The sequence below is a fragment of the Neolamprologus brichardi genome, chromosome 9, assembly GCF_056152115.1.
Source record: "Neolamprologus brichardi isolate AB-2024 chromosome 9, ASM5615211v1, whole genome shotgun sequence".
Taxonomy (NCBI): Eukaryota; Metazoa; Chordata; class Actinopteri; order Cichliformes; family Cichlidae; genus Neolamprologus; species Neolamprologus brichardi.
The window spans coordinates 9,935,371-9,961,391 of record NC_142112.1 but is presented as its reverse complement, the minus strand read 5'-3'; the positions used below and the strand labels follow the sequence as shown (position 1 = coordinate 9,961,391).

General features: G+C 44.5%; 2 protein-coding genes across 4 annotated transcripts in view; both read left to right on the top strand.

Moving 5' to 3' along the window:
- The first annotated feature begins 3,492 nt into the window (after window positions 1-3,492).
- pold4 (DNA polymerase delta 4, accessory subunit) lies at window positions 3,493-10,741 on the top strand. The gene is made up of 5 exons (XM_006809593.3): window positions 3,493-3,604; window positions 4,637-4,772; window positions 5,055-5,132; window positions 9,774-9,885; window positions 10,545-10,741. The coding sequence occupies exons 2-5, from the start codon at window positions 4,664-4,666 to the stop codon at window positions 10,567-10,569; spliced, it is 324 nt and encodes a 107-aa protein (XP_006809656.1). The 5' UTR covers window positions 3,493-3,604; window positions 4,637-4,663; the 3' UTR covers window positions 10,570-10,741.
- Window positions 10,742-11,160: 419 nt separating this feature from the next.
- The window catches only part of LOC102793145 (sarcoplasmic/endoplasmic reticulum calcium ATPase 2), a 23,210-nt gene continuing 8,349 nt past the window's right edge, over window positions 11,161-26,021 (top strand). Inside the window, exons 1-14 of one of the 3 annotated variants that reach the window (XM_087845888.1) lie at window positions 11,161-11,527; window positions 11,785-11,840; window positions 14,413-14,532; window positions 16,313-16,330; window positions 16,441-16,523; window positions 16,773-16,877; window positions 18,093-18,231; window positions 22,188-22,354; window positions 23,193-23,348; window positions 23,435-23,576; window positions 24,701-24,867; window positions 25,373-25,461; window positions 25,576-25,678; window positions 25,816-25,947. In XM_087845888.1, coding sequence (XP_087702014.1) covers window positions 14,415-14,532; window positions 16,313-16,330; window positions 16,441-16,523; window positions 16,773-16,877; window positions 18,093-18,231; window positions 22,188-22,354; window positions 23,193-23,348; window positions 23,435-23,576; window positions 24,701-24,867; window positions 25,373-25,461; window positions 25,576-25,678; window positions 25,816-25,947 — 1,419 coding nt within the window. In that variant the 5' untranslated portion in view covers window positions 11,161-11,527; window positions 11,785-11,840; window positions 14,413-14,414. Of the gene's footprint in view, window positions 11,841-14,412; window positions 14,533-16,312; window positions 16,331-16,440; window positions 16,524-16,772; window positions 16,878-18,092; window positions 18,232-22,187; window positions 22,355-23,192; window positions 23,349-23,434; window positions 23,577-24,700; window positions 24,868-25,372; window positions 25,462-25,575; window positions 25,679-25,815; window positions 25,948-26,021 lie in introns of all 3 variants that reach the window. The other 2 variants (XM_087845887.1, XM_087845886.1) reach the window with 2 other exon arrangements.

Below are 26,021 nucleotides of genomic sequence, written 5' to 3'. Positions count from 1 at the left end.
AGCTAATGGGGGTCCAAATAAGGACTTAAGTTCAGTCTTTTGTTTTTCATTGGTGTGATGACATCAGGAATCGGTGAGTTTCCCAACGGAGCAAAGAAATTATGAAAATTCTGATTATGATGATAAGAATTATTCTTAAAGTTATTCCTAGATTATACCAGACCCCTATAATCAGTGCAGTTAGGGCTCTGAGTGAAAGATTGATGAGACCAGTTCAGTGTCTAAATAAATGTTCATATTCATTTGGAAGCTTTGAAACTGTATGAATACATTTTTGTGGCACTTTTAACCAGAGTTAGCAGAAACAGAGACAAAGCTCACTGAGACTGACAATCCCACAACACTGGCACAGAGATTTTAGTCAAAGAACTTTTGAAGGACATTTATCATTTCTGAAAGCTTTACTTGACTTTCCAAATCTGTCTTTTTGTTTAATCAGGGACCCGAATAAGCTTTCTTATATTCCACTCTTTCTCACATGACTTTGTAAGATCCACTCTATCAGCTCAGCTTCTTTTTCCTGACACAGGTAGGATGGCCAGTCCCCCGTCTTCACCTTGCACGAGCAGTGAATCAAATACTACCTAATGAACATAATAAGGAATCACTAACCCACAAATGTGTTTCCTTTTTTTTAATGCTGTGAAATCATAGGGTTGCAACATGCATGTTGGTCTCTTTCATCTTGTGTAGACACTGGAGGGCTGTGGTCTGTCTCCAGGATGAAATGTCTGCTTAGGGGATAGTGTCTCAGTGACTCCACCACCCACTTCATTGCAAGACACTCCTTTTCCACAGTGGATTATCGAGACTCTCTCTCCTGAAGCTTACTGCTGAGGAAACCAGCTGGACCTCCTGCAGCAGTACTGCTCCTGTGCCTACTCCAGAGGCATCTGTCTGCTGAGTGAAATCTGTGGGGTCGAGGGAGGCAGTAGGTAGGCAGTCTCTAATGTGCTAAGGCACTATCCGCTCAAAACACTTCCTGACTACAGAGGTGAGGGCTATTGGTCTTTAGTTAATAAGGCCGTCTATGCCAGTCTTTTTAGGGGTGAGAATGATGTGAAGGCCTTCACACAGGTGGGAACGGTGGCATGAGTGAGGGAGAGGTTGGACAGCCTGGTGAGGATCCCTGCCAGTTGGTCCGCTAACCAAATAGTAATTGATACATGGGGCTGTATTACAGTGTATGTGGTTTTAAAGTGGTTTTAGCTGGGCTGTCTGGGGTATTATGTTGGAAGTGTCAATCCCATTTCTGTTCATATAACTGATTTCTTTATATTGTAATTTTGTGTATTTTTATTTGTTGCTTGACCTGCCCGGAGACTGCAGATGGAAATGAGGCAGCTAAATCTGGTATAATGGATTTCTTCTCCCAGATAAACTGAGTGAAACAAAGATTTGATCATATTTACAAGTGTACTCTTAACACGCTAGTGATGTGTCGGTCGCAAACGAAACGGATTCTAGAGCCGAATCTTTGAAGTGAACGACACGAGACGGCTCCTTATTGGGAGCCATGTATTTTTTTCTTTCTCTCACCCTCTCTCTCACACTTTTTTTGATAAGGGTCTGGCTGCAGCCACTGTGGAGCGCCATATTGCGACCTCCACAGTAGCCGGAAACACGTACCCTGCATGGATACAGTGGAAACTAGTGATGTGTCAGTCGCGAACGAAACTGCTCTTAGAGCCGGCTCTTTGAAGTGAATGATGCGAGCCTTATTGGGAGCCGTGTTTTTTTCTCTGTCTCTCTCTCGCACTTTTTTCTGCTTCACTCCGCATGCGGGTCTTGTGCTTTACGCTGAGCAGAGGGGGGGGGGCGGTAGTTACACTTGCAGTAGCACAGGAACAGAGCGGGAGGGAGAGAGAGAGAAAGAGAGCCAGGGACAACAACGTCACATTAGAAAGGTATAGTAATCATCCACAACTATTTTCAGTTGGGGATTATAAAGGATTCAGAAAGTTTATTCATGCAGGTCCATATGACAGAGAATGTGCATCTTCTTTTTGTTTTCATATTTTAATTTAGATTTATATTTAATTGTGTTGTGGTTTGCAGTGTTTTGTGTTGTTTCACTTTAAATTTGTTTAAAAGGAAAAAGCTGAAAATTTAAATAGTTAAAAGTTAAAATGTAAATAGTTTTTGTATTATATGATTTATTTATTACATTTTATGTGGAGTGAATAAATAAAAGTATATTTACGGTGGCCCCTACAGACAAAGCACATACAAAGTCGAAAAACACGTACAAATTCCAAAACTTCAATTCAATTTCAATTCAATTCAATTTTATTTATATAGCGCCAAATCACAACAAAAGTCGCCTCAAGGCGCTTCATAGATACAGAGAAAAACCCAACAATCATATGACCCCCTATGAGCAAGCACTTTGGCGACAGTGGGAAGGACAAAACACAACGGAAGTGCTCCAGGATGCTAGGCGCAGTGGTGAGGTTTTGTTACCTAGTGCCAACACAAGCCAGGAAGTATAACGGCCGGATTTGGTATGTGGTTGTAACAGGTAAATGAACTTTTTTTTTTATTATTTGAATTAAGTGTATAAATACACAAACAATACACATATGCTTTCAATTGTGTAATTTAAGTGATCTAGGTAGCTTTGTACGTGCTTTAGAATTTGTACTTGTTTTGGAGTTTGTACGTGCTTTGTCTCTAGGGGCCACTGCATGTATTTATGTATAAACAATAAAACCACAGGGATTTTTTTTTACATTAGTAATTATAATTTTATACTGTTGTTGATAATAAATTAATTATAGCAACAAAACAACCTGAAGAGTCGGTTGGGAGCAATGTTCCCTCTAAGCTGCGCCCGTGCGCAATTGCACACTGCTGGCACGGTCTCTGTACACAGAAAATCTGCTTTGCGCACAAGAAAAATCGAACCTGAATTGAAATTAAAATTAAAACTTTAACAATTCTGTTTTGCAGTGTTAATCAGTAAGTGACTGGCTGCTCCCGTATGGGATTAGAACAATGCCACCTTATCCCATAGTCCAGCCAATGATGCGATTCACATTCGTATATACGCAGCTAATCAACGTCGTTGACAGGCTATGACAGCGTCCTTATGTGCCGACACCAGTGTTTTATCTAGCAAAGCGGCGTGGCTGATGTGGATCATACTCATAATACAAGTTAGAGCTTTATATATATATATATATATATATATATATATATATATATATATATATATATATATATATATATATATATATATATATGCATATGCATATAAGCATACATATGCATATATGCATACATATACATGTATGTGTGCGTGTATACATATGCATATATGTATGTGTGCGTGTATACATATGCATATATGTATATATGTGTGTGTGTAGTCGACTCTTTTTAGTGAACTGAGCCGAAAGAGCCGGTTCTCTAAATAGATCCGGAATTCCCATCGCTTTAACACACTGATCTGCAGTACGCAGAGCAAACAACAGGTGGCAGCAAAGGAGTGACCCCGGCTCAGTGTAGCGCAGTGACGATGGGAGAAGAAGAAAGTGTTGCAGCCTGAGAGAAGAGAAAGCGCTGATCTGTTTCAAACAGCTGTTATCGCTTAAATAACAAGGTAAGTTCAAAGGACACTCGGGTCTTCCTGCCTCTGTGGGGCTGACAGGGGCCGCCCAAACACACGACGTATCACAGGAAAAGGCCAGGGTGCACTCTACAGCTCAACATGATTTATTAGGCTAAGTGAAAAGATACAGACCAAAACAAATGTCCATCACAGAGCACGTAAATAAACAGGAGACAGGGGCTCAAATTCTCCCTCGTTATTATCATTGTTATGATTATGATTATTATCGTTATTGTTCACTTTTTCGGTCGAATTTAGAGGCAAAGGCCAAACTAACGAGCTTACTTATAATCGCCTTCATGTGTTTTAGAAAAATCAACGGAAATGTCGGTTTTGCAGCTTCATGCTAATACAACATGTAAGCTTACATGTCGCATATTACACACGTGAGCCGTGATAAACCCACTAACTGTGGGTTAAACCGTTTTATCTTGAAAACTTTGCCGTGGACAAAATACTGTGACTCGCTATTACTGCGTAATTATTCCTGAGTGGTGATAAAGAATGAGCTGTTTGCAGGTTCCTTTATGACGCACTCTGCGTTCTACACTATAATCAGTCCTTACTGCCCACTTACAATATAAATATTTACATTTACATAAATTCAGCTATATAGACGTTGGTTAGCCAAGAACTGATCAGAGCTTCTACCTCGTGACAGAGATGTTCTTTCTGTCTACAAATAGCTTGATATCATTCATGAGAGATACGTTTCACAAATGATGGGCCAAGAACTCGTTTACAACTGCTTAAATACCAACAACCAGCTTTGGAAAAACCTGAAAAGACTTTTAGACACAAAAGGTGAGCGTGATGAGGCAGCAGCTACCAACACGACAGATATAGAATTCAGTCATTAATCTCGAGTGTTTTCTTTTTCATTTGAAGAAAATGTTGCTCAATAGCTGACTGGCAGTTGAACGCATCACGTTGGCCCTTATCACATCAGGGAGTGATGGTGAGCTCGCAGGAGAGTTTCTTATGTGAAATCTTTCATCTTTTTAACAAAAACCCGTTGCACAGGTGTGTTTCTGCTGTGGATCGGTCACCATGACAACCAAGCGCAGACTCATCACGGACTCGTTCAAAGTGGTGAAGAGATCCAGAAAAGGAGGGAAGCGAGAGAAGAGCCCAACTCCTCCTCCTTCCCCACAGAAAGGTGAAGAGCAGCGCTCTTTGTGTTGTCTGTAAACAGATTTCCTGCAAACGCAGCTTTCCATGATTCACAAATAAAATGATGTATCTCATACTGACCCTTGGTGACCCTCAGTTCATCAGTTTAGTGCTTGCTTACTGCCCTCACATGAACATGTCTGTCTAAACATGTCCAAAAACCTGCTGCACAAGTGTTCTATGAAAGTTCCAGATTGCAGATCCATCCAGTATATTCACCCTGATGTTAATGTGAGTGTTGTTGTCACATGACCCTTTCTTCCTGCAGAGGCTGACAGAATTAGAGAGGAGGAACTGGAGAAGCTCCGACAGTTTGACCTCGACTCGAGTTTTGGGCCCTGCACAGGTAAGATTCATGCTGTGGTAGATTGAGAAGCAGTCCAGCTCCTTGGAATCGTTAGTCGAGCCCACTTATCGCTTCTTGCGCTCTCGCTGCGATCAGCTGGTTTTGATTCGCATGTCGGAGGAGGAGAATGATGTCGATTTGTACTGCACAAAAGGATGAGAGTGCCATGCTACAATGGAGACTGCTCCTGGACAGAATCAGCTGCACCGTAGTGTTAACACCTGCACAGACAGGATGCTAACGCTAAGCTAGCCAAGAACCCAGAGTGACGTTAAAGCGGAGTGAAGCCCGGCCCTGTGATGAAGTGAGCCGTCGTCTGCAGCGAAGCCAGCAGCTGCTGAACGCTCTACAGTAATGTCACTGTAATGTCTCTGTGCTGCTTTCCATCTTTGCTTTGTGTTCATACCTCAACAGAACGATCACGTGTGTCCTCGTTGGGACAGGGATGTGTGTCGGTGTGGGGTAGCCTGTAGGTTTGTATTGTTAAATGATGACTATGAGACAGTGTTCAGATCATTTTTAACATGAAAGTAACGCAGTGAGTAGTGTAACAAATGTCTTTCTCCTGGGTGTAATTAAGTAATGTGCTGCATTACTGTTAAGATTCTGGTTAACATGTGAAATAACTTTTTTACTATGACTCCAACAGCGATCACAGCAAAGAGGGGAAACACGTCCAACACTCACACACGTTCGACCTTGCAGCTTGTAATGAATTTGCCTGATTGTAGTGGAGACAATGAGCGATATCGTGGAATCAGACCTTAGTGCTGCAGCATCATGCAACCTGTCAAAAATGCACACTGATGGGCCTAATTAGTAGGAAATGACCCCGATCCCCCTTATCTGTGACGCTCGCTGACCCCAGTCATCACTGTAACAGGGCAGTTGTGGTCAGATGTTTATTAAGACCAAAGATGAAATGATCATTTGGGGCTGATTCCTTTGAACTGTTCCTTTTCCAGGGTGCAATGATTACACTGCTGACACCTTTAATGAACTTCAAAACAACAATTGGATATACAAGTTTTCATGGGTGTAACTTTGTGCTGAACATTGGGGGGGTCAAGATCTCTGTCTGAATAAATAAATAAATCTGGGTAAATTCCAAACATGCAGCTACTTTCCTGGTAATAACTGAAATGAATAAAGAAAATCAACAGCCTATTTATGCAAGATAATTCATCATTTTATTGGGGGGGGTTTGATTGGCTGGGTCTGATTATTGGGGGGGTCATAACCCCCCTAACTCCTCTGGAAATTATTGCCCTGCAAGTTTTCCATTTATTTGGGATTTCAGGTAAAAATATACGGACACCCTGCTAGTATTTGGTTGAATTTCTCTTAGGAAGTCGTAGCTCGTCCAGACGCTGTTGGTGGTCATCGTCAGCCTGCTGGCATGATTGTGGAGTTCATTTGAATTGGTTGGTTTTCTGGCACGGAGCTTGGTTTTAAGCGTAGTGTACGAATTTACAGTAGGGTTGAGGTCAGGGCTTTATGTATTCCAAAACCAGTTGTAATGTGTGTTTGGCACCATTGTACTGTTGGAAGTCCCAGTTGCGTCCAAGTTTCAAGCTGCTGATTTAAGGTGAAGTTAAGAATTTGGAGGTAGTCCAAAAATCCCGTGACCGTGAAGGCTTTCTCCACAAGGCATGTTTTCATGTTGACAGCCACAAATTTCAGTCGAGCTTGAAGATGTTTTGGGATTAGGGCTCATTTCTTGGTCGCCACCCTCTCCACACCAATCCTGGTTCACTGTGGACGGACACTGGTGTTTCAGCAGTGTCTAGGTCATGACAGACTTGGGCCTTTCTGGTTTTTGGGTTGTTCCTGAACGTTCTAACCAGTTTCCTCTCATCTGAGGGTAACGAATGGGTTTTCTTCCAGACTTATCTGAATTGGGGCGACCGTGGCTCAGGGGGTTGGGAAGCGCATCTGTACCCGGAAGGTTGCCGGTTTGATTCCCGGGCTCTCTGTCCTGGTCGTTGTGTCCTTGGGCAAGACACTTCACCTGCCACCTACTGGTGTTGGCCAGAGGGGCCGATGGCGTGATATGGCAGCCTCGCTTCTGTCAGTCTGCCCCAGGGCAGCTGTGGCTACAACTGTAGCTGCCTCCACCAGTGTGTGAATGTGAGAGTGAATGAATAGTGGCATTGTAAAGCGCTTTGGGTGCCTTGAAAAGCTCTATATAAATCCAATCCATTGTTATTATTATTAAGTTTTACTTGGATATAATTGTTTAAAGTGGTGATCTTAAAATGTTGTTAAGGCCTTCCCAACTTTCTTTATCTTAGATCTTCACTGAGTCTGTTGAATGTTCCCATTGTTTCCCACCGGTCAGTCTGATACGTTCTGTAAGAAAAACTCCCAAAGAAAAACTACCAGTTGTTTCTATTGTACCGTGATTTGTTTAAGTTAATGATGATCACTAACAGGGCTCAGCCTTGTTTAAACACTCTGGAGAGTCTTGTGTATGAGCCTGTGTGTATATTTCTGAACGTATAGATTAGAGGACATAAAGTCACCCAGTTCTTGGTTTTAAAGTCAGTAAAAACTAAGTTGTGTCTCCAGGATGGGAAAACAGCAGTTTGATGCACACTATTCATCCACTGCAGTGTGACTGTGTGTCTGTCTGTTGGACGAACCATGAACAAAATGTGAGTTTATGTGACGGCTCGTGGTAAACGTCTGTATAAGTGGAGCAGAGAGTATGTGAGACCGGTCCATTTGTTTCTCAACTTCAGCATTTTGGCTGCCACCATATTGCTTTGGTCTAGTGAGATGTAAACAAATTTGGATGAGTGGCTTCAAAAAGATGCTTGGTTAACAAAAAGCTTGTATTAAATGTAATCTGTGCTAATTAGATTCGATTCTTGGATTTCAATCACCAAAGTTAAAAACATGGTGGGGAGGTCTACTTCAGGGACTGGAGCAGACTCACACAGCAACTACTACCTGTGCCTCCACACCTGCTGATCGAAGCAGCCACACCTCAACTTCAGTTAATGACGTGACCGCCCACAGAAGACGACTGCCCCACGAGTCTGTAGGCAGGACCACAGACGTGCACAGACGCAGAAACGTGTCCTGAGCTGATCCTCGACTGTGCAAAACATTATAAACAATAAGTACATTTAGATTGAAAAACTGAAAATGTACATTGTGCAAATAGAAAATGGGATGTTCAAGTGCTTTGTGCCATATTAGCACAGCAACGCAGAGTGACCAGAGTGATGTAAGCAGTAGTAATCCTGCTAGGTGTGTGTGTGCTCGCCTGTTGTCCTGATGCTCACTGCACTGCATTAGACTTAGAGACTTAGAGCTTTTATTGTCATTGTGCAGTTTCTTGCACAGCGAAATTGGGTAGCTGGACCACAAAGGTGCTAAAGTAAGAAGAAGAGAAACCAATATACAACGAAGGCGGAAAATAAATAAATAATTAAATAAATAAAATAAAATAAAAACAGTGTATATGTATACATATGTGAGTGGTACATGGTGTATGTGTAGGAAACATTGAAACAGACTGGGACCAAAATAATTGCACAGAACATGGAAAGACTGAGATACTGCACATAGATGATCAACAGCAGCGTCAGGGTGGATGTGTTGGGTCTTTACACACTCTTAGTTTGCATTAAGAGCTCTCACAGCCCACGGGAAGAAGCTGTTCTTTAGTCTGGTGGTTTTGCACCTGATGGATCTGAGCCTTTTTCCAGAGGGCAGGGTGTTGAAGAGGTGGTGGTTAGGGTGGAGGTGGTCCTTTATAATCGCCCTCGCTCTGGAGACATCTTGAGCTAAGTCCAGGGAGGGGAGTGGACAGCCGATCACCTTCTCTGCAGTTCTGATGACCCTCTGTAGTCTCTTCTTGTCAGCTGTTGTGTGACCAGCGTACCACACAGGGATGGCGTGGACCAGCACACTCTCGATAGTGGCACGGTAGAAGGACACTAGGAGGTCAGTCTGCAGCCTGTTCCATCTCAGAACCCTCAAGAAATGGAGGCGCTGCTGGGCTTTCTTCACTAGGCTGATGTGTTTGTGGACCAGCATAGGTCCTCAGATATGTGAGTGCCGAGGAACTTAAAGGAGGACACCCTCTCCACATAGTCACCTTTTATGGATAGGGGAGGGGGATCAGTTCTTGTTTTGCGGAGGTCCATGACCACTTCCTTGGTTTTCTTGGTGTTTAGGGTGAGGTTATTGTAGTTACACCATTCTGACAGTCGCTGGACCTCATCTCTGTAGGCGGTGTCGTCATCGTTGGTGATGAGCCCCATCAGAGTGGTGTCGTCGGCAAATTTGATGATGATGTTGCCGGGGTGCGTAGGGGTGCAGTCACTGGTGTAGGTGGTGTATAAGAGTGGACTCAGCACACATCCCTGTGGTGAGCCAGTGCTGAGTGACAGGGTGGATGATCGCTGGTTGCCAACCTTGACTGATTGTGAACGGTCTGTGAGGAAGTTTTTGATCCATGCACATGTGGAGGGAAGTCCAAGTTTACCAGCTTGTCTATAAGAATGTCTGGGATGATGGTATTGAAGGCCGAGCTGAAATCAACAGCATTAGTTTTGGGTCCGTTCTTTGTTAGCAGTAAAACAGACTGAAGTGACTGAATCATTCATCCTGATGTGTCTGTGTCAGGTATCAGCAGGCTGCAGAGGTGGGAGAGAGCAAAGCTTCATGGTCTGAACCCACCTGAGGAGATCAGAGACCTGCTGCTACAAACCCACGCCGACCCAGAGTACAACCTGAGGTAACACACACACACACACACACTTGTATCCCCAGAATATTTGAAAAGGCCACAGCATGATGGGTCATAAACATCACTGAAGGATGAGTGACAGCCCAGATGTTGACAGCTTAAAGCTGATTTGTGTCAAAAGGGTTCATGAAGCCATCAGGTTCCACAACAATCACACTACAGCGTACAGACACAAACATAGTGTGCAAATTAAAGGTCACATTGTTTCTTTTGTTAAAAATGTTCTCTTTGTATCTCTAAGGAGATGTAGAGAAGTGCCCCTCAGCTGTAAAAGCCTCTTCATGAGGACAATACCTCAAGAACGAGGTGACGTAGGCTCTGAGATACACGTGCATCTACTAAAAATCTTGGATGAGTTCGAATCTCCCCGATCTTCAAAGTCCGTTTTCACATTTATACCATAGATGTATCTGCTAGGAGGCTGCAGGGCAGCACTGGCAGCTGCCAGCATTTTTCATAACATAATATTAATGGATTTGAATAAAAAAAGCTTCATTTTGAAGATGTTACATAAAACAAGTTAAACATGATTAAGGTTTTCTTACAAAGCCAATCACTGGTAGATGGAACACTTGGAGAACTGTCAAGTGTACTTTTTATTGTTTTTGCTCACTGGCTGAGTGATGATTGTGTTCTCTGTCTTTCAGCTTGTGGAGTGGATATCCTCTCTGAGGACACAAACAAACTGCAGTCAAAACCAGGGTTTTTTTTACATCAGCGTTTTATATGAAAAAGAAAAGAGGAAGAAACAAATCTGTACAACAGCAACCATGTTCCAGCGACTAAACCCTGCCGTTGTCTTTGTGTTTTAGTAGCTTGTAATATTTTTAATAAACACATTGAACCCAAACTGACTTATTCTTGTCTTATTATGCAAGTTTAATGTTGTTTGTTGAAATAAATAGTGAAAGACACATGAAGGACAAACCGTTGTAAAATCAATCCCCTCAGCTTCTTCCATGTGCTCTGTAATCTGACACCTGTTTGCTTCAGGGTTTTTTTAACTGCTGGATTTTTAATTCCTGGTCTGACGAGGATGAGAGATGAGTAGGGCTAATGGAGCATCAGCGCTCTGCGTGCACTCTGTTAGCCCGCCTTCCGTGCCGCCTGATTGGTTTGTTGTTTACTCACACATTCGGTGCTAATTGGCTGTCACTCGAAGAGCTGAGCGACAGCAGTCGCACGACCTGCTGATTGGTGGAGAGGCTCCGGGCTGCCATCAGAGGCGGGGCACTCAGGTTGTAAATCTTTCGGTGGGCGGGACAATGACCGTCTACATGTGTAATCGACTTTATTCCCGGGCCTATGAGTGGATTAGCTTCAGCCCGTATGTCCAGATCTTTGAGGAATTTGATTTACTAAATGGCTTAAACGTGTTGATATCGTTTGTGCATAACTTGTGAAGCGTTGAAAGTGTAATTTAAACATTAGCTTGTAAAATATACATTTATATTTTATCACAGGCTGTGTCATTTCTTTAGGAGAGGTCTTTACTTTGAAAGATTTTACCGGATGATGTAGTTAGTGAGTGAGCGGCTAGCTTGATAACGGTGGATGCTGTAGCCCGCTTGGCTGTCGGAGCCGCTCTCCTCCTGTACACAGGAGAACGGATAACTACTGTACTGCATAGGTAAACTAACCCTGAATCATATTTAGAGAAGCATTAGCCTTTAAACGGCCTCGGTTCACTGGTGTGTTTGTTTTACATACAACCTTTAGCCGCTCGGAAACGACTGGATGCTGTTGCAGTGGAAATCTGTTGACGATGATTTTTCACTCATGAGCGGCTGTCACGTAACTCTGTAGACTGTTGTGATAAGATAAGAGAAAAGGAACAGGCTGTTTTAAAATTAATTCCTGCCACCTTTGTTTGATTGCCGTGCGGAGGTAAAGCCAGAAGGCATGGTGCTGTGATACTCCCGGGGCAGCGGACACACGGACTGGTAAGCAACCTGTTCATCTCCGCAGGATTATCCGTCCACACGGACGCTAGCTGCCGAGCGTGCTAGCCGCGACTCTGTCGCTCCCTGGCTAACTGCTGCTCTATAGCTCGACAGATTTCAGTGTGCAGTGATTGTTCACAAGTCATTTCATACTATATTATTATAGGCAGTTAATTGTGTTGCCATTACAAATCAGTGCTACATCTCCAATATAAGCCAGCATTTAGGCGAGGCTCATCGGGAAAACGGCCAAATATTGAATGCTAATGGTTTAAATGTAAATGTTAACATTGACCAAATGGACAGAAGTGTCTTTATTATAGTGTGTGGTAGTAGAAATCTGTGTGGAATATTATTGGATTATATTTGTGATTATAGAGCAGCAGAAGACAATAATGATCTAACACGGGCCTGTGTCATACAGCCTGGCCTGGAGCGTCTACAACTAATAATATCCTGAGAATAAAGTCTTTGTGACAGGCTGCGCATATGTGCTTTACCATGTTGCACTTCAAAGTTTGCTGATTGTCACAGGCAGCACACAGCATGGTGATGATTAGTGGGCAGGGATGATGGGAACAACAGGCATCCTTTAAATTATTGGAAACCTTCATGGTGCATTAGATGGTTTGTGTGGAAAAGGCCTCCAATCTTCATCTAATTCAGCCTTAAATTGTCCCACTTGTTAATGGAGTTGGGAAGCCCAAATCCACACAGGGTTCGTGAGAAGACCAGACTCATACAGCAGAAATAAAACAGCATCCAGTGTGATATTTTTTTAGTGCCAGCTTGTGTCCCATGACCATAATTCCCGTCTCATGGGCTCGTCTGTCTCTGCGGGTTCCAGTTAGCCTGGTTGCTTGGCTGTACGGTGCGTCTGATTCCCCAGCCATCTGATGCTGGAACAGTTTTTATTGCCGTGCTGTGAAACACTTTGAACCAGCAAGTTTCTTTCAAATGTGGAAAATACGGTAATGCTTTGTTTCCTGGTCTCTGACATGATGTGTTGGACTACAATGGGCATAATAGGCAATCTCTTCATTTTTAAACATTTGTTATTTTAGAACCTAAATCATAAAGCAAGTGAACGGTTGCAAACTATTAACATTATTTATAATTGTATAATATTATTGGTTTAATTTAAACATTAAAAATGCTAAGTCTTTTTCATCTATAGTCATCTATATGAACCAGTCTGGAAAGGCCTACAAAGCCATTTCTGCGCTTTGGGGTTCCAGCGAACCGCAGTGAGAGCCATTATCCACAAACAAAGAAAACCTGGAACAGTGCTGAATCTTCCAAGGAATGGCTGGCCCATCAGGCACGATCTGATATCGTCGTGTTGGTGTTGTTCCCAGATCATCATACTAAATGTTGTTCCAGGATCAACATTGCAAGTGACCAATCAGAATGTTGTGACGTCATACTTTTGCGACTTTGGGAAAAACCGCCGTAAAACAAAAAACTACTTAAGCTGCGAGGAACCGCCTTTGTCCACCGATCAACGGACCCTGACCCTGACCCTTTAATAAACGCTAAGCAGAATTGATATTGTCCTTGCAACACTGGCATTTCATAAATGCACGAATGGCTTGGCGCGCAAAAGAATAACATCACAATAATGTGATTGGTCACTTGCAATGTTGAACCTGGAACAACATTTTCATGATGATCTGGGAACAACACCAACACGATATCAGGTCATCCGGCCCATCAGAGTTACACTAATAGCATATCAACGACTCAACACAAAAGAACAACATGTAAAATACTGCTTCCTCACTTACCCTAGTTGAGGTTCATGACTCATCAATAAGACAGAGACTGAGCAAACGTTGCATCTGTGGGAGATCTACAGGCATTGATCTCACATTTCCCTCATTCCCAAGACATTTGGGAAATGTTCTGTGGACTGATGAGACAAACTTTTTACAGGGCTTGCATTAGTGAAGCTAACACAGCATCATGGTAGCAACAGTCAAACATGGTGGTGCTAGTGTGACGGTCAGGGGCCTCTTTGCTACTTCAGGACCTGGCTGACTTCTGACCACGACCAGAACATCCTGAGGGAGAATGTCCATCCATCAGTGTCACGAAGCCCAAACACACCTGGGCTGTGCAGCAACAGCAAGGCCACCTCTGATGGGACTTGAATTCGATTGCAATGCTTTGGCATGACCTTAAACAGGGTGTTCATGCTGGTTTGAGGCACAGTTCCCCCACAGTGAAGTGAAAAACACATTGATAGTTACTACAAATGCTTGATTTCAGTTCCTGCTGCCAAGGGTTGCACAGAGTTATTAGCTTTAATGGGCAATTATTTGTCACACAGGGCAGGTAGGTTTAGATAGTGTTTGTCCTTTAACAAAAGACATCCTTTTACTTGACTTGACATCCTAATCTAACAAACTGTATTTTGTACTTGAACAGTATAACAGTAACATTTGTTTGATGAGTCAGTGTGACAAATATGCAAAAAGATGAGGCAAATACAACTATGTACAAATAGACTATTGGTGGTAAATGTTTGATACTCTTATTACTGACATTAGCTGTTCTTCTCTCACCACAGTGATGGATAATGCTCATACTAAGACGGTGGAGGAGGTTCTGGGGTTCTTTGGTGTAAATGAATCTACAGGTCTGAGCTGTGAGCAGCTGAAGAAGAACAGAGAGAGATGGGGACCCAATGGTAAATATGGAAATCATTACTGGCCCTTTGTTTGGTGTTTCATAGTCTGCTGGTGCCATGTAGACTTCAGAGAGCCGTATTGTTTCCCTTACATGTCAGACTTTGTGATACTACAGGTACAGATATAATATTAATAAATGTGCTCATAAATATACATCAATTATTGTGTAATGATCTCTTCAACAACTTAATGTATTCTCATAAACTTAGAAATAATACATTAAAAACACATAGGAGCAGGTGCTGGTTTGGAAGCAACACTGTTGCCAAGTCACCTTCAATGCAGTGGCCAAGATAGACGCTGTTCTGCCGAATCATCACGACGAGCCGCATCCATAGGATGCCTTATAGGTCACACCAAATCACAACAACTGCTGCATCAAGTCATTTGACCAATTTTACCAATTCTGTCTCCCTTAGGCAGCATCGTCAGAACACATAGCATACATTTTCACTGCTATGCAGATGACACCCAGCTCTATCTGTCCATGAAGCCAGATAACACACACCAATTAGTTAAACTGCAGGAATGTCTTAAAGACATAAAGACTTGGATGGCCGCTAACTTTCTGCTTCTTAATTCAGATAAAACTGAAGTAGAAAGAGAGCAGATTTCTCCTGTGTTGGCTTCCTGTTAAATCCAGAATTCAAAATCCTGCTCCTCACATACAAAATCTAAAATAATCAGGCCCCACCGTAGCTTAAAAACCTCATAGAGCACTTTGCTCTCAGATGGATGATTTACTTGTTCAATTCAATTTTAGGTGACAGGTGAAGAGGCCATGCTACTAGCAAGTTGGCTACGAGCTAAGCTAAGCTAGGGACTCTCCAAAGAACGAGTACTGTGAATATAATTAGCTGGTGATTCAACAGAGAGTGTGCGTTATTATGTTGGTGCTGGAAGTGTCTGAAGATCGCACTGTGAAATAAGATGTAACATATAAGTGTTTAATTATATTGGCCACACAAAACACAACTGTCTGTTGTAACAGGAAGTAAAAATCTAAAGCAGAGAGAGACATGTGACCCAAAGGCTTGGAAAGGATTCAGCAACAGCAGCTGATTGTAAGCTAGCATTTTGCCAGTTAATGTTCGGGTTCAGTATCCTGAAGTCACAAAAACAGTTTGATTACGTTCTCACATCACATGAGAATGTCCAACAGGCCACCTCAAAGAAAGCTTCACCAACGCGGGGTTAAAGCAGGGATGGTTGGCTCAGCTCTCAGTGTCGTACACGTGGTCATCAGACAGCGCAGGGTCCTGTTAGTACAGGCAGCTAGCGTCTCCAGCACAGCTGAGGAACTGAAACTCTCTTAGCTTTGCCATGTAAGTGAATGTTTGCAAAAACACCCTTGCAAACATCAGGGACCATCACGCACTGAAGTAACGTGGATGTGTTTCTGGATGTTTTGGTCATTCTCCATTTGAACTGTGAAGCACTGTCCTTGGTTGTTTATCTGACACTATAGCTCTGTGTGCTCTGTACACGAGCAGAGTCACACTTTTCTCCTCCCATCATTCATTAATAAAAAAAACAGGTTTCACGTTCAAAGTCTTTCTTCACGTAGAGTGCACACATTGGTTTTCATCAGAAGCCTCTGTACGGAGCATCTCTTGATTTATTCCCATCTACTTGGTTTTTCCTAACTTGGCTGAATCTGATGAATTCTGCAGGCAGTCACTGTAGCTGTGTCCTTCGTGTCTTCTGATAGTGTTCAGCAGACGACCCATTTGATTCATTTTGTCTTTCTTGTTCCCTTTTTTGCTTGTTTACTTCCAGAGTTACCAGCTGAAGAGGGTGAGTTATCTCCTTCTGCAGTGTTTTTTCTTTCTGACACCAGGTTTTTCACTCTATCAGTGCCTCTCAGTCTCAGTCTGCCTCTTCCTCCTCTGTACTGGTCCATGCAGGGAAGTCCCTGTGGGAGCTGGTGGTGGAGCAGTTTGAGGATCTCCTGGTTCGAATCCTGCTGCTGGCTGCATGTATCTCATTCGTAAGGAAACCACAAAGTTCATCATCACCAGTTCCACAGTTAAAATGAATCTTGTGTTTGTGTGAATAATACAGCAAATATCAGGTTAATCATGCTGGTATGAGGCACACGGGCTTGGGTCTGAAGTTATTTTGGGTTTTTGAGTCACAATTTTGCTTTTCTTCAGTCATATAATCTGTTATCCACGCAGAGTATAAATGAAGTGTGGTGTAGGCCCTCACCTATCTCTGTGGCTTCTCTGTCCACCAGACCCTGGCATGGTTTGAAGAAGGTGAAGGGACGATCACAGCCTTTGTCGAACCTTTCGTCATACTCCTCATCCTCATTGCAAATGCTATCGTGGGTGTGTGGCAGGTAAACCCCGTGTGTGTGTGCACAGGTGATTGTCTCATCAGTATGAGGTCATTTGTAAATTGGCAACAATATGACTGAACCTCTAAATGTTGGGATCATGTAGCAGACTGCTGTGTAGGTGATGATGTTTTCATTTCTACCATTTAAGAGAATGTGGCTGCTTACAGTTTGTATATGTGCGTATCTGGGCTGCATGGCCCCGAGTCGCACACGTTAACACTAGGAAAGCACCTCCACCTCCTTCCTCACCAGTTTTGGGTTATGTTACTATGTTACACTTAAGATTACTGCCATTAAAAGGTGACTGTATGATGAGCCTGAGAAAAGCTCCTCACTTGAATCCAAAAATAAACGATGTGTAGCCTGCTGCGCACTGACCTCATTTACTCCACATAACCAGCTAAAAACGTGTTCGTGTCACTTCCAGTGATGGCTTTTTCCAAACTGTAGATGCCACGCTCTGTGCCGTCTCCTGATCTGAACAAGAGCTGGTGCACTCACTAACGTCTGTAGGGGATTGTTGCTTATTTGGAAAATGAACTAAAAACTATAAAACGAAGATGTTATTTGTTACAAAGCAGTTACACTGTTGCTTTCAGCTGCATCTCCGCAGCAGATGGGTCTGCATGTTTGCTTTGGTGCATGCTCTTCCTGATGTAACCGTCCCCGCTTATCCAGGACTGGGACCAGCAGCAGCCGTTCGTCACCCTGTAAAGCTCTGCTTAGGCGATAATTAGTTGAACTTAATTTGGCTTTTTGGCTTCAAGTAATGGATCGAATTAATAATTGATTTGTAGTTAAGACACCATGCTAATGCTAACACCAGGGCAGTATACTTGTACAGGTTACTTTCTTCTTTTTCCTGGACGCAGTGTGAAATACTGCATCATGGTTAAACACATTTGTATGTGTGTTTGTAACAGAGACGTCTGAGCTGAGCTTTCAGGAGTTTATTAGCACAATTCAAAGTTTGTTGATTAATCATTTCATAAAAGCTTGGTGGTTCCTGTCACTGATACCTGCGACTTACTTTGAACGGTCTCATTTTCTGCTGTGTTTGTAGGTCAACAGGAAATAACCAAAGACCTAATCATGTTTTGGCTTTCTGTTTCCTGGGTTAGTGTGTGTGTGTGTGTGATCTCCTGTCATGTTTGATGCCCACACACCAACATACATGAGCTATGTTGAAAACTGACGTGCCGCTGTGTCCTGCAGGAGCGTAATGCAGAGAACGCCATTGAAGCTCTGAAGGAGTACGAGCCAGAGATGGGCAAAGTGTACCGACAGGACAAGAAGAGCGTGCAGAGAGTCAGAGCCCGAGACATCGTTCCTGGAGACATCGTGGAAGTGGCAGGTAAACGAAATCATGAGATTCAAAGACACATCTGTCAAGGTTGTGTCAGGTTCTGCTGTGTGGATGGTAAATTCATCTTAAATGAGCCAAATGCAGGAGACAGACATAAGCTTTTAATGCTCATAATACAGGAAATAGAAAAGTCTGAAACCCAAAATCCCCAGAGGAACAGCAGCGAGGATTCAGACAACACACGAGACCACGAGAACGCCAACCTCACCATGAAGAATAATAAAAAACTTAATAAGGAAACCATAAAGAAGAGACTCCTCTAAACACAGGGGACCAACGAAAACAGCCCTACAAACAGTACACGGAGTATTTAGTATAACAGACACGGTCAAAAAGGAATCAAGGATTCACAAAGACTCTGAACTCTGGGTCTGAGCCTCGACGTCGTTCTGTGGTCCACTGTCCTGGGTCCGTCGGCCTGCAGCAGGCAGCGCACGTGAGCGCACCTCTGTTCCCCTGTGTGGGAACGTCACACATTGTGTTCAACACTTCCTGTGAGCCAAAATGAGTGCATGCTAATAATGTTAGCATTAAATAGCACCTGAGAGCTTTCTGCTCAGCTTCACGAGTCGGTGCATCGTGCTCACTGTCGTGTATCTGAGCCTATAATGTTAGAGATCACTGGCTACCACGCATCATACTGCAGCCTCAAAGCTTTACTGCAACTACACCAGAATGGCTCTGTAGGGCTGGGGAGGTGAAAGCATGATAGAAGAGAGAAGGCTGAAGGTGGCCGTGCCCTGTTGGCAGGCTCACACACTTTTTATAAAGTGGTTTCCTTCTGTTAGTCTCAGGTTTAATATTGTTAACAGTAAGCCCAGACTGTGTACGTGTTTGCAGTGCAGCCGTGTGCAGCGCTGCAGCGAGGCTGGAAGGACTCAGTGCATTTCCACTGCAGGATTGTTTTGACATTGTTGAAATAACACTGCAGGATCTTTATTTAAACGTTCTGGCAAACGTCTCCAAAGGCACGCCTGTCCCCTCTGCCCTGTCCTTTAGCTGCTGTCGTCATGGAAACCCTTCATGGAAAATATGTGATTGGAATGAACGTCGAAGACAAAAAGCTTCAAATAATGTGACGCAGAGAACAGCGAAGGCTGTGGTTCGATGACACGTTCACACCGATGCTCTCTGCTCCAACACGACAACAACAACAACATCAACAACAACAACAACATCAACAACAACAACAACATCTGAACCGTGTTGGTTTCAAATGTGTCCTCTGCTGCTGCTGCAGCCTGTGCAGAGGCAAAGCAACACAGTGGACCAGGTTTTTCCATGATACTGGGTTGCACACACACACACACACGCACACACACGCACACACACACACACACACACACACACACACACACACACACACACACACACACACACACACGCGCACACACACACACACACACACACACACACACACAGAACTGTAGTTTGACCCAGTAAGAAAACTGTTGAATCCTCCAGATACTCACTGATATTTCAGGCTGCTCAGAGAGAAGAAACAGGGTTGTGTGTGTGTGTGTGTGTGTGTGCGTGTGTGTGTGTGTGTGTGTGTGTGTGTGTGTGTGTGTGCGTGTGTGTGTGCACTGGGTGATCTAGTGTCTCTTTGACTGTAGTAAACGTTTGTCTCCCAGAGCATGGGAACTGAGTTTACTGGAAAGGACCCAGCTGCTCTGGGATTTGTGAACTGTGTGACGCTGCTGTCGACTCGTCTTCAAACATAACGACTCATATTAGACGATTCAGCACTTGGTCAAAGTTCATCGTGAAATTGAAAGTGTTTGTTGAGTAATGTCAGCACTGAATACGCCCACTGAGGAAACTGTGGCTGAGTTTAAATGGATGTTATGAGAAGTATCTTCCCTGCTTAATGAAACGATGACGGCCCCGGGGTCTCTCTGCTCACTGCGTCATGTATAAAGGTGGGAACAGCTTTGAGCAGCTGAGCTCTTCCAGCCTTCCTCATGCATACTTTGTCCTCAGCTGTGTGCTGCAGACGTGTTTGGTTGTCTCAACACAAACATTTGTTTGACAAACATGCACAACAAAGCTAAGAGCACTGGTCCCATCTGGTTCAGGGGGCTGGGAAGCTCATCTTGTAACCGGAAGTTTGCCGGTTCAATTCCCAGCTCGTTGTGTCCTTGGGCAAGACGCTTCACACACCAGTGAGTGAATGAATAGTGGAACTGTACAGCACTTTGAGGGTCTCAAAAAGCGCTGTATAAATGCAATCCTTTATTACACACGAGCCTGTTTTGGCCTTTGTTGCGTTCAGGTTACTGTTGCCCACATTTACCCTGAAATTCTGTTCGATCCTGTTCGTGTTTCTACAGCAGCTGTTTGAGGAAATGCTGCATGTTTAAAAAAGCCTGCAGCAGCGTACCCCCCAGGCAGGCTGCCCCACTGTGAATCATCAAGTTACTGCAGTGGTTGACCACAATAACAACACACAGGTGCAAATGAACTTTGACATTTGTGTTCCAAGCGTCGAGGTGCTTCTCATCTTTATTAGCCTGTGACAGCTCCTGTCTCCTGATTATTAATAGCATTAATGACACATTTAAAGATGACACAAGTATGTGTATAAAGCAGCCTCTCCATCGGCTCTCTTCCACAGCGTCTCTGTCCGGTCTTCCTCCACTCACCCTGGCCCCTCCCTGATCCTGGTTGGAACCAAGTGGTTGGAAGAAGTGCAGAGATGAGTGTGAGTGTCCTGAGTGATGGCTCAGGAGGGTGTAGCGATGGCTTCTTGGTTGGTGCTGATTACCCTCTGTGCAGCCTTCCTGTTCCTCTCACTGAGGGGCCGGAGAAGGCCTGCAGCAGCTCCTGGTCCTTCGTCCTCAGGACACAGAGGAGGTGCAGTCACTGCTGGGCCTTCTTCACCAGGGTGATGGTGTTGAGGGTCCAGGTGAGATCAGCAGAGATGTGGGTGCCCAGAAACCTGAAGGTGGAGACGGCTTCCATCCACTCTCCATTTGTAATGAGAGAGGAGTGGACGTGTCTGCGTCTCCTGAAGTCCATCATGGTAAATGGTAAATGGCCTGCATTTGTATAGCGCTTTTCTAGTCCCTAAGGACCCCAAAGCGCTTTACACTACATTCAGTCATCCACACACTGGTGATGAAGCTACATTGTAGCCACAGCTGCCCTGGGGCGCACTGACAGAGGCGAGGCTGCCGGACACTGGCGCCACCAGGCCCTCTGACCAGAGCTTTGGTTTCACGGATGTTCAGCTTCAGGTTATTTTCTGAGCATCCACGGGACAAGCTCTCTACCTCCGCCCTGTCGGCTGTCTCATCTCCATCAGAGACGGGCCGACCGCGGCCCAATCAGCGGACTTCTTCATCCCTACAGCTGCTGACCAGCTGCTCCTGGAAGTGCTGAGATCCAGGAGGAAGCTCGGAGGGGACAGTGTCCACTTTTAAACCCATTTTTATTCTTTGGCCTCAGTGAGACTAAATAGGTTATTAACTAATTAATGAATTATTTCACTTTTGCTTCTATCTTATGTCATTTTATTATTTCTTATTACGTACAGCACTTAGCGTCAGCTGTGGTTGTTTTAACGTGCTTCCTAAACAAAGATGGTGGCATTGGGTGGGTGGACAGTCACAGGCCGGTGGGGGAGGAACAGTTTGACCCAGGAGCAGGTGGGGGGCCGATCGGCAGGTGACCTGAGGAGAGTTTGTTTCTACTTTGTCCTATTTAAATGTTTTCTAATTGTGTAAAACATGAACATATAGTAACGAGTACAGGATGAGGAGCTGTGGTCACCACGTTTGATCTTTCACCAGATGCTCTCTCATGATCTCATGATCTCACGATCCCGGCCTGTAGAAGCATATGTGGCATGGTTAGCATGGTTAGCATGGTTAGCATGGTTAGCATGAGCACGCTGAATAACCGTATGTTCTCTGTACTCTGTACCTTTGTTTTATCTCTAGTTGGAGATAAGGTGCCGGCTGACATCAGGCTGACATCCATCCGTTCCACCACCCTCAGGGTGGACCAGTCCATTCTGACGGGGGAGTCCGTCTCAGTGCTCAAACACACCGACCCTGTACCCGATCCCAGAGCCGTCAACCAGGACAAGAAGAACATGCTGTTCTCTGTGAGTCTCTCATAGGCCACGCCCACATCTGTCCTCTTGGATTCACGTTGACATGCTGTATAATTCAGATATAATCAACAAAGATGTGCAGCGGACCACCGACTGTGGAACCATCATTTAAGGGAGAATGTTGTTGAACTACAACATATTCCTCTGTCTCCATCCACATACTGTCTGACAGCAACACTACCACAAATACCCACCAAACGTGGATTAATCCGCCGCTAAAACTAGTCCCTCCTGTTTGGACCAACGTGGTGTAAAATGAGGCGTTTTCATAGATTTGTTAGTTAACTCATTAATTTTATGGAGGCATTGAGGAAGCATTCATATGAAGAGATTTACTCTGTGGACTTTGCTTTTAGATAAGAGTTGCTGGTGTTGGTAACCTAATCTGTTTACTACCCTCGTACACGTCAGCCAGCATGACCCTATTGGTAGTTGCTTCAGTTTTATGGTGTCGGGGCGCTGCATCGCTCCAAGTCTCTTCCTGGGAATGTCTGCAGAGTTGCATACGTGGTGATGGCTCGCAATCGTAGCAGCCTGAAACGACTTCGTCCAGGCCAAAGTGTGGCAGGCGTAACCATGCCTGCTCGCCACGTTCAATACATCACAAAGCGGGAGGACGTCTAACATCCACCTGTTTCTTCATTTTACTGTGTGTGTGTGTGTGTGTGTGTGTGTGTGTGTGTGTGTGTGTGTGTGTGTGTGTGTGCCTCAAAGGCTGTGAGTCACCAGGTGGTCTCTGTGGTCAAAGAGCCTCTGATGTTTTATTCAGCAGAGTGTGAGCTCGGCTCTGCTGCTCCTCTGTGCACTGACAGCCTGAACTTTTGCTCAGGGCACCAATATTGCAGCCGGCCGAGCCATCGGAGTCGTAGTGGCAACAGGGGTGCAGACAGAGATCGGGAAAATCCGCGATGAGATGGCCTCCACCGACCCCGAGAGGACCCCACTGCAACAAAAACTGGACCAGTTTGGAGAGCAGCTGTCCAAGGCAAGGATCGAGCCGTCCTCCTGTGTGATGTTTAGTCTTTATTAACAACACGAGTCCAAGTAACTCTGTTTTGGTGCAACCTGCAGGTCATCAGCGTGATCTGCGTGGCTGTGTGGGCCATCAACGTGGGACACTTTAATGACCCGGTGCATGGAGGCAGCTGGCTGAGAGGGGCTGTGTATTATTTCAAGATCGCTGTGGCCCTGGCAGTGGCTGCCATACCAGAAGGTCAGGCCTGTTACATCACAGTTAGTTGTCACACGCTGATCTCTCTCAGATCTCATTTAAATCAGATGTGTGCTGACAGACTGACCAGACATCTCTGTTTAACCCTTTAAAACCGGTCAGAGCAGCACGCTCTGTTTTGCGTAACTATTTTTAAATCCCGGTAGCTCTGCAACCACGTGAGCTAGCGCAATCATTTTCTTTGCATATGAAACCGGAGGAGTTGTACTTCCATCTTATGCCATCAGCTTGTCCTCGGTCACAGTTTCCTTCCACATATAGCTTTGCAAAAACTGCATAAAAAGCGCTTGCAGCAACAAAAACATAATATTCCAGAAACACACTTTGCTGATCCGATCAGCTGTTTGTAACACTTCCTACGTTGGAATAGACGTCAGCGCGAACTATCGCATGTCCGCCATGACCTGCCCGAAACCGGAAGTGACGTCATTTTCGCGGAAATGTAGTTTTTTACCATCAGGGCCTCATGAGCCTATACTGGTGTTTTTAAAAGTTATGTTTGACTTTATGACTTTCTGTGTGGTTTCTGGGATGCTTAGGACTCATATTGCACTGCTGGAAATAGTTTATTTTGATGCATATGCTGCTTTTTTGCAAATTTGCATTATAATATTTATTTTTGTTTTTCCTGCAGTATATAAAAATTGGTGTATTTCAAAAATAAAACTATGAAGACACTCAAAATAAATTTCCTGTGGTGGGAAACTATTTTGTGCAACTCTTTTGTATTTACAGTTTTGAGAGATAAGCCTCTTAAATTTCTCTAACTAGAAATATATGTTAAAAAAACAAAAACGATTTTCAATTTTTTTGTAGTTTATTGCACTTTTTTGCAATTTATGTAATTACTATGCACTTAATGCAGACATATTATTAAAATTTAGGCTATAATGGTTGTATTGATGTATAGCAACTTGAAATGCTCCCAAAAATGGCTCCACAGCATGTAAACATATAATATAAGCTCTGGCGGACTTGGTTCTATGGTCGGTCTTAAAGGGTTAAGCAAGGCACGCAGCATCAGCTCAGCGGTCTCAGACAGGAAACTGTAAACGTCTCACTAGGATAGGTGAACAGAGTTCCTTCCTCTGCTTGTTCCCTTCCAGGCCTTCCAGCAGTCATTACCACCTGCCTCGCCCTGGGAACCAGGAGAATGGCTCGGAAGAATGCCATAGTCCGCAGCTTACCGTCAGTGGAGACGCTGGGGTGCACCTCTGTGATCTGCTCGGACAAAACAGGAACGCTAACCACCAACCAGATGTCAGTCTGCAGGGTAAGATGTGAGAGGGAGCCAGTAGCTACACTGCTGTACGCCTCTGCCTGCTGCAGCATGTACGTTCTTACTTTTTACACATTAACAGCTCGTAATTTTGCACTAACGCTCGATGTGTCTCAGACTGCTTTGTCTCTAAACACGTGTCCATGTTGCTCCTGGATGCAAACTGCTGGCCTGCAGCTTCTGGACGTCTCCGGTTGTTTCCATGTTGGGTTAGTTGGAGTCTGGTTTGCACTCCAGTCTCATGCATGTGATATGTGAGGGAGCAGCACCACGAAAAAGGTCGAGCAGTCCAGTTGAGTGACTGACGCGAGACCCAGCAGGTGTCTCTTACTGACCTCTGCTTTCACTCTGATGATATAATCCGTTATGTTGTCCAGCGAGGCCTCGACACCTGCTGCAGGAGAGAAACGTGGAGCATCGTCACAGATGAGGTCAAATAACATGTTCTAACCTGCACTAATGAGCTATTGTGTGTCTGTGTGTGCCTGCATGTGTGTAGATGTTCGTAGTAGACAGTGTGTCAGGGGAGCGCTGCAGCCTGAGCGAGTTCACAGTGACTGGATCTACGTACGCCCCTGAAGGGGACGTGTGAGTGTCTTTAACCTTTACTACTTAACTGACGATTCAGCGTAAAAGCTCACACGTCGAAATCTTTTTGCTGTAGTTTAAAAACATTCCCGTCTTTGTTCCTCGTCGTTCCAGTTACAAGGACGGTTCAGCGGTGAAGTGCAGTCGGTATGAAGGCCTGGTGGAGATGGCCACCATCTGTGCGCTGTGTAACGACTCATCGCTCGACTACAACGAGGTAAGAAATGCAAACAGACCGTCACAGATGACCGTATATGGTCGTGGCCCGAGTGGGAGTGGAATGAGACTTGTTTTCACTCTAAACCGGCCAGTAAACAAAGCAGAAACGGCGTCCTGTCTCTGTGTGTGATCCAGGCCAAGGCTGCGTATGAGAAGGTCGGGGAGGCGACAGAGACCGCCCTCTGCTGTCTGGTGGAGAAGATGAACGTGTTTGAGACGGACCTGAGAGGACTGAGCCCTGCTGAGCGAGCCACCGCCTGCTGCTCCGTAAGTGCACGGCCGAAGGCTGACGTGGAAACAGAAACTGCCCCACTGTGAGGCCTTTAAGCAGGACGTGGGTC

What these genes read in the sequence shown, in the direction of transcription:
- pold4 (XM_006809593.3), top strand. Translation starts at nt 4,664, where the DNA reads ATGACAACCAAGCGCAGACTCATCACGGACTCGTTCAAAGTGGTGAAG. An exon ending in TCCTCCTTCCCCACAGAAAG is followed by an intron (nt 4,773 to 5,054) that starts GTGAAGAGCAGC and finishes TTCTTCCTGCAG; the next exon opens with AGGCTGACAGAATTAGAGAG. An exon ending in GACCCAGAGTACAACCTGAG is followed by an intron (nt 9,886 to 10,544) that starts GTAACACACACA and finishes TCTGTCTTTCAG; the next exon opens with CTTGTGGAGTGGATATCCTC.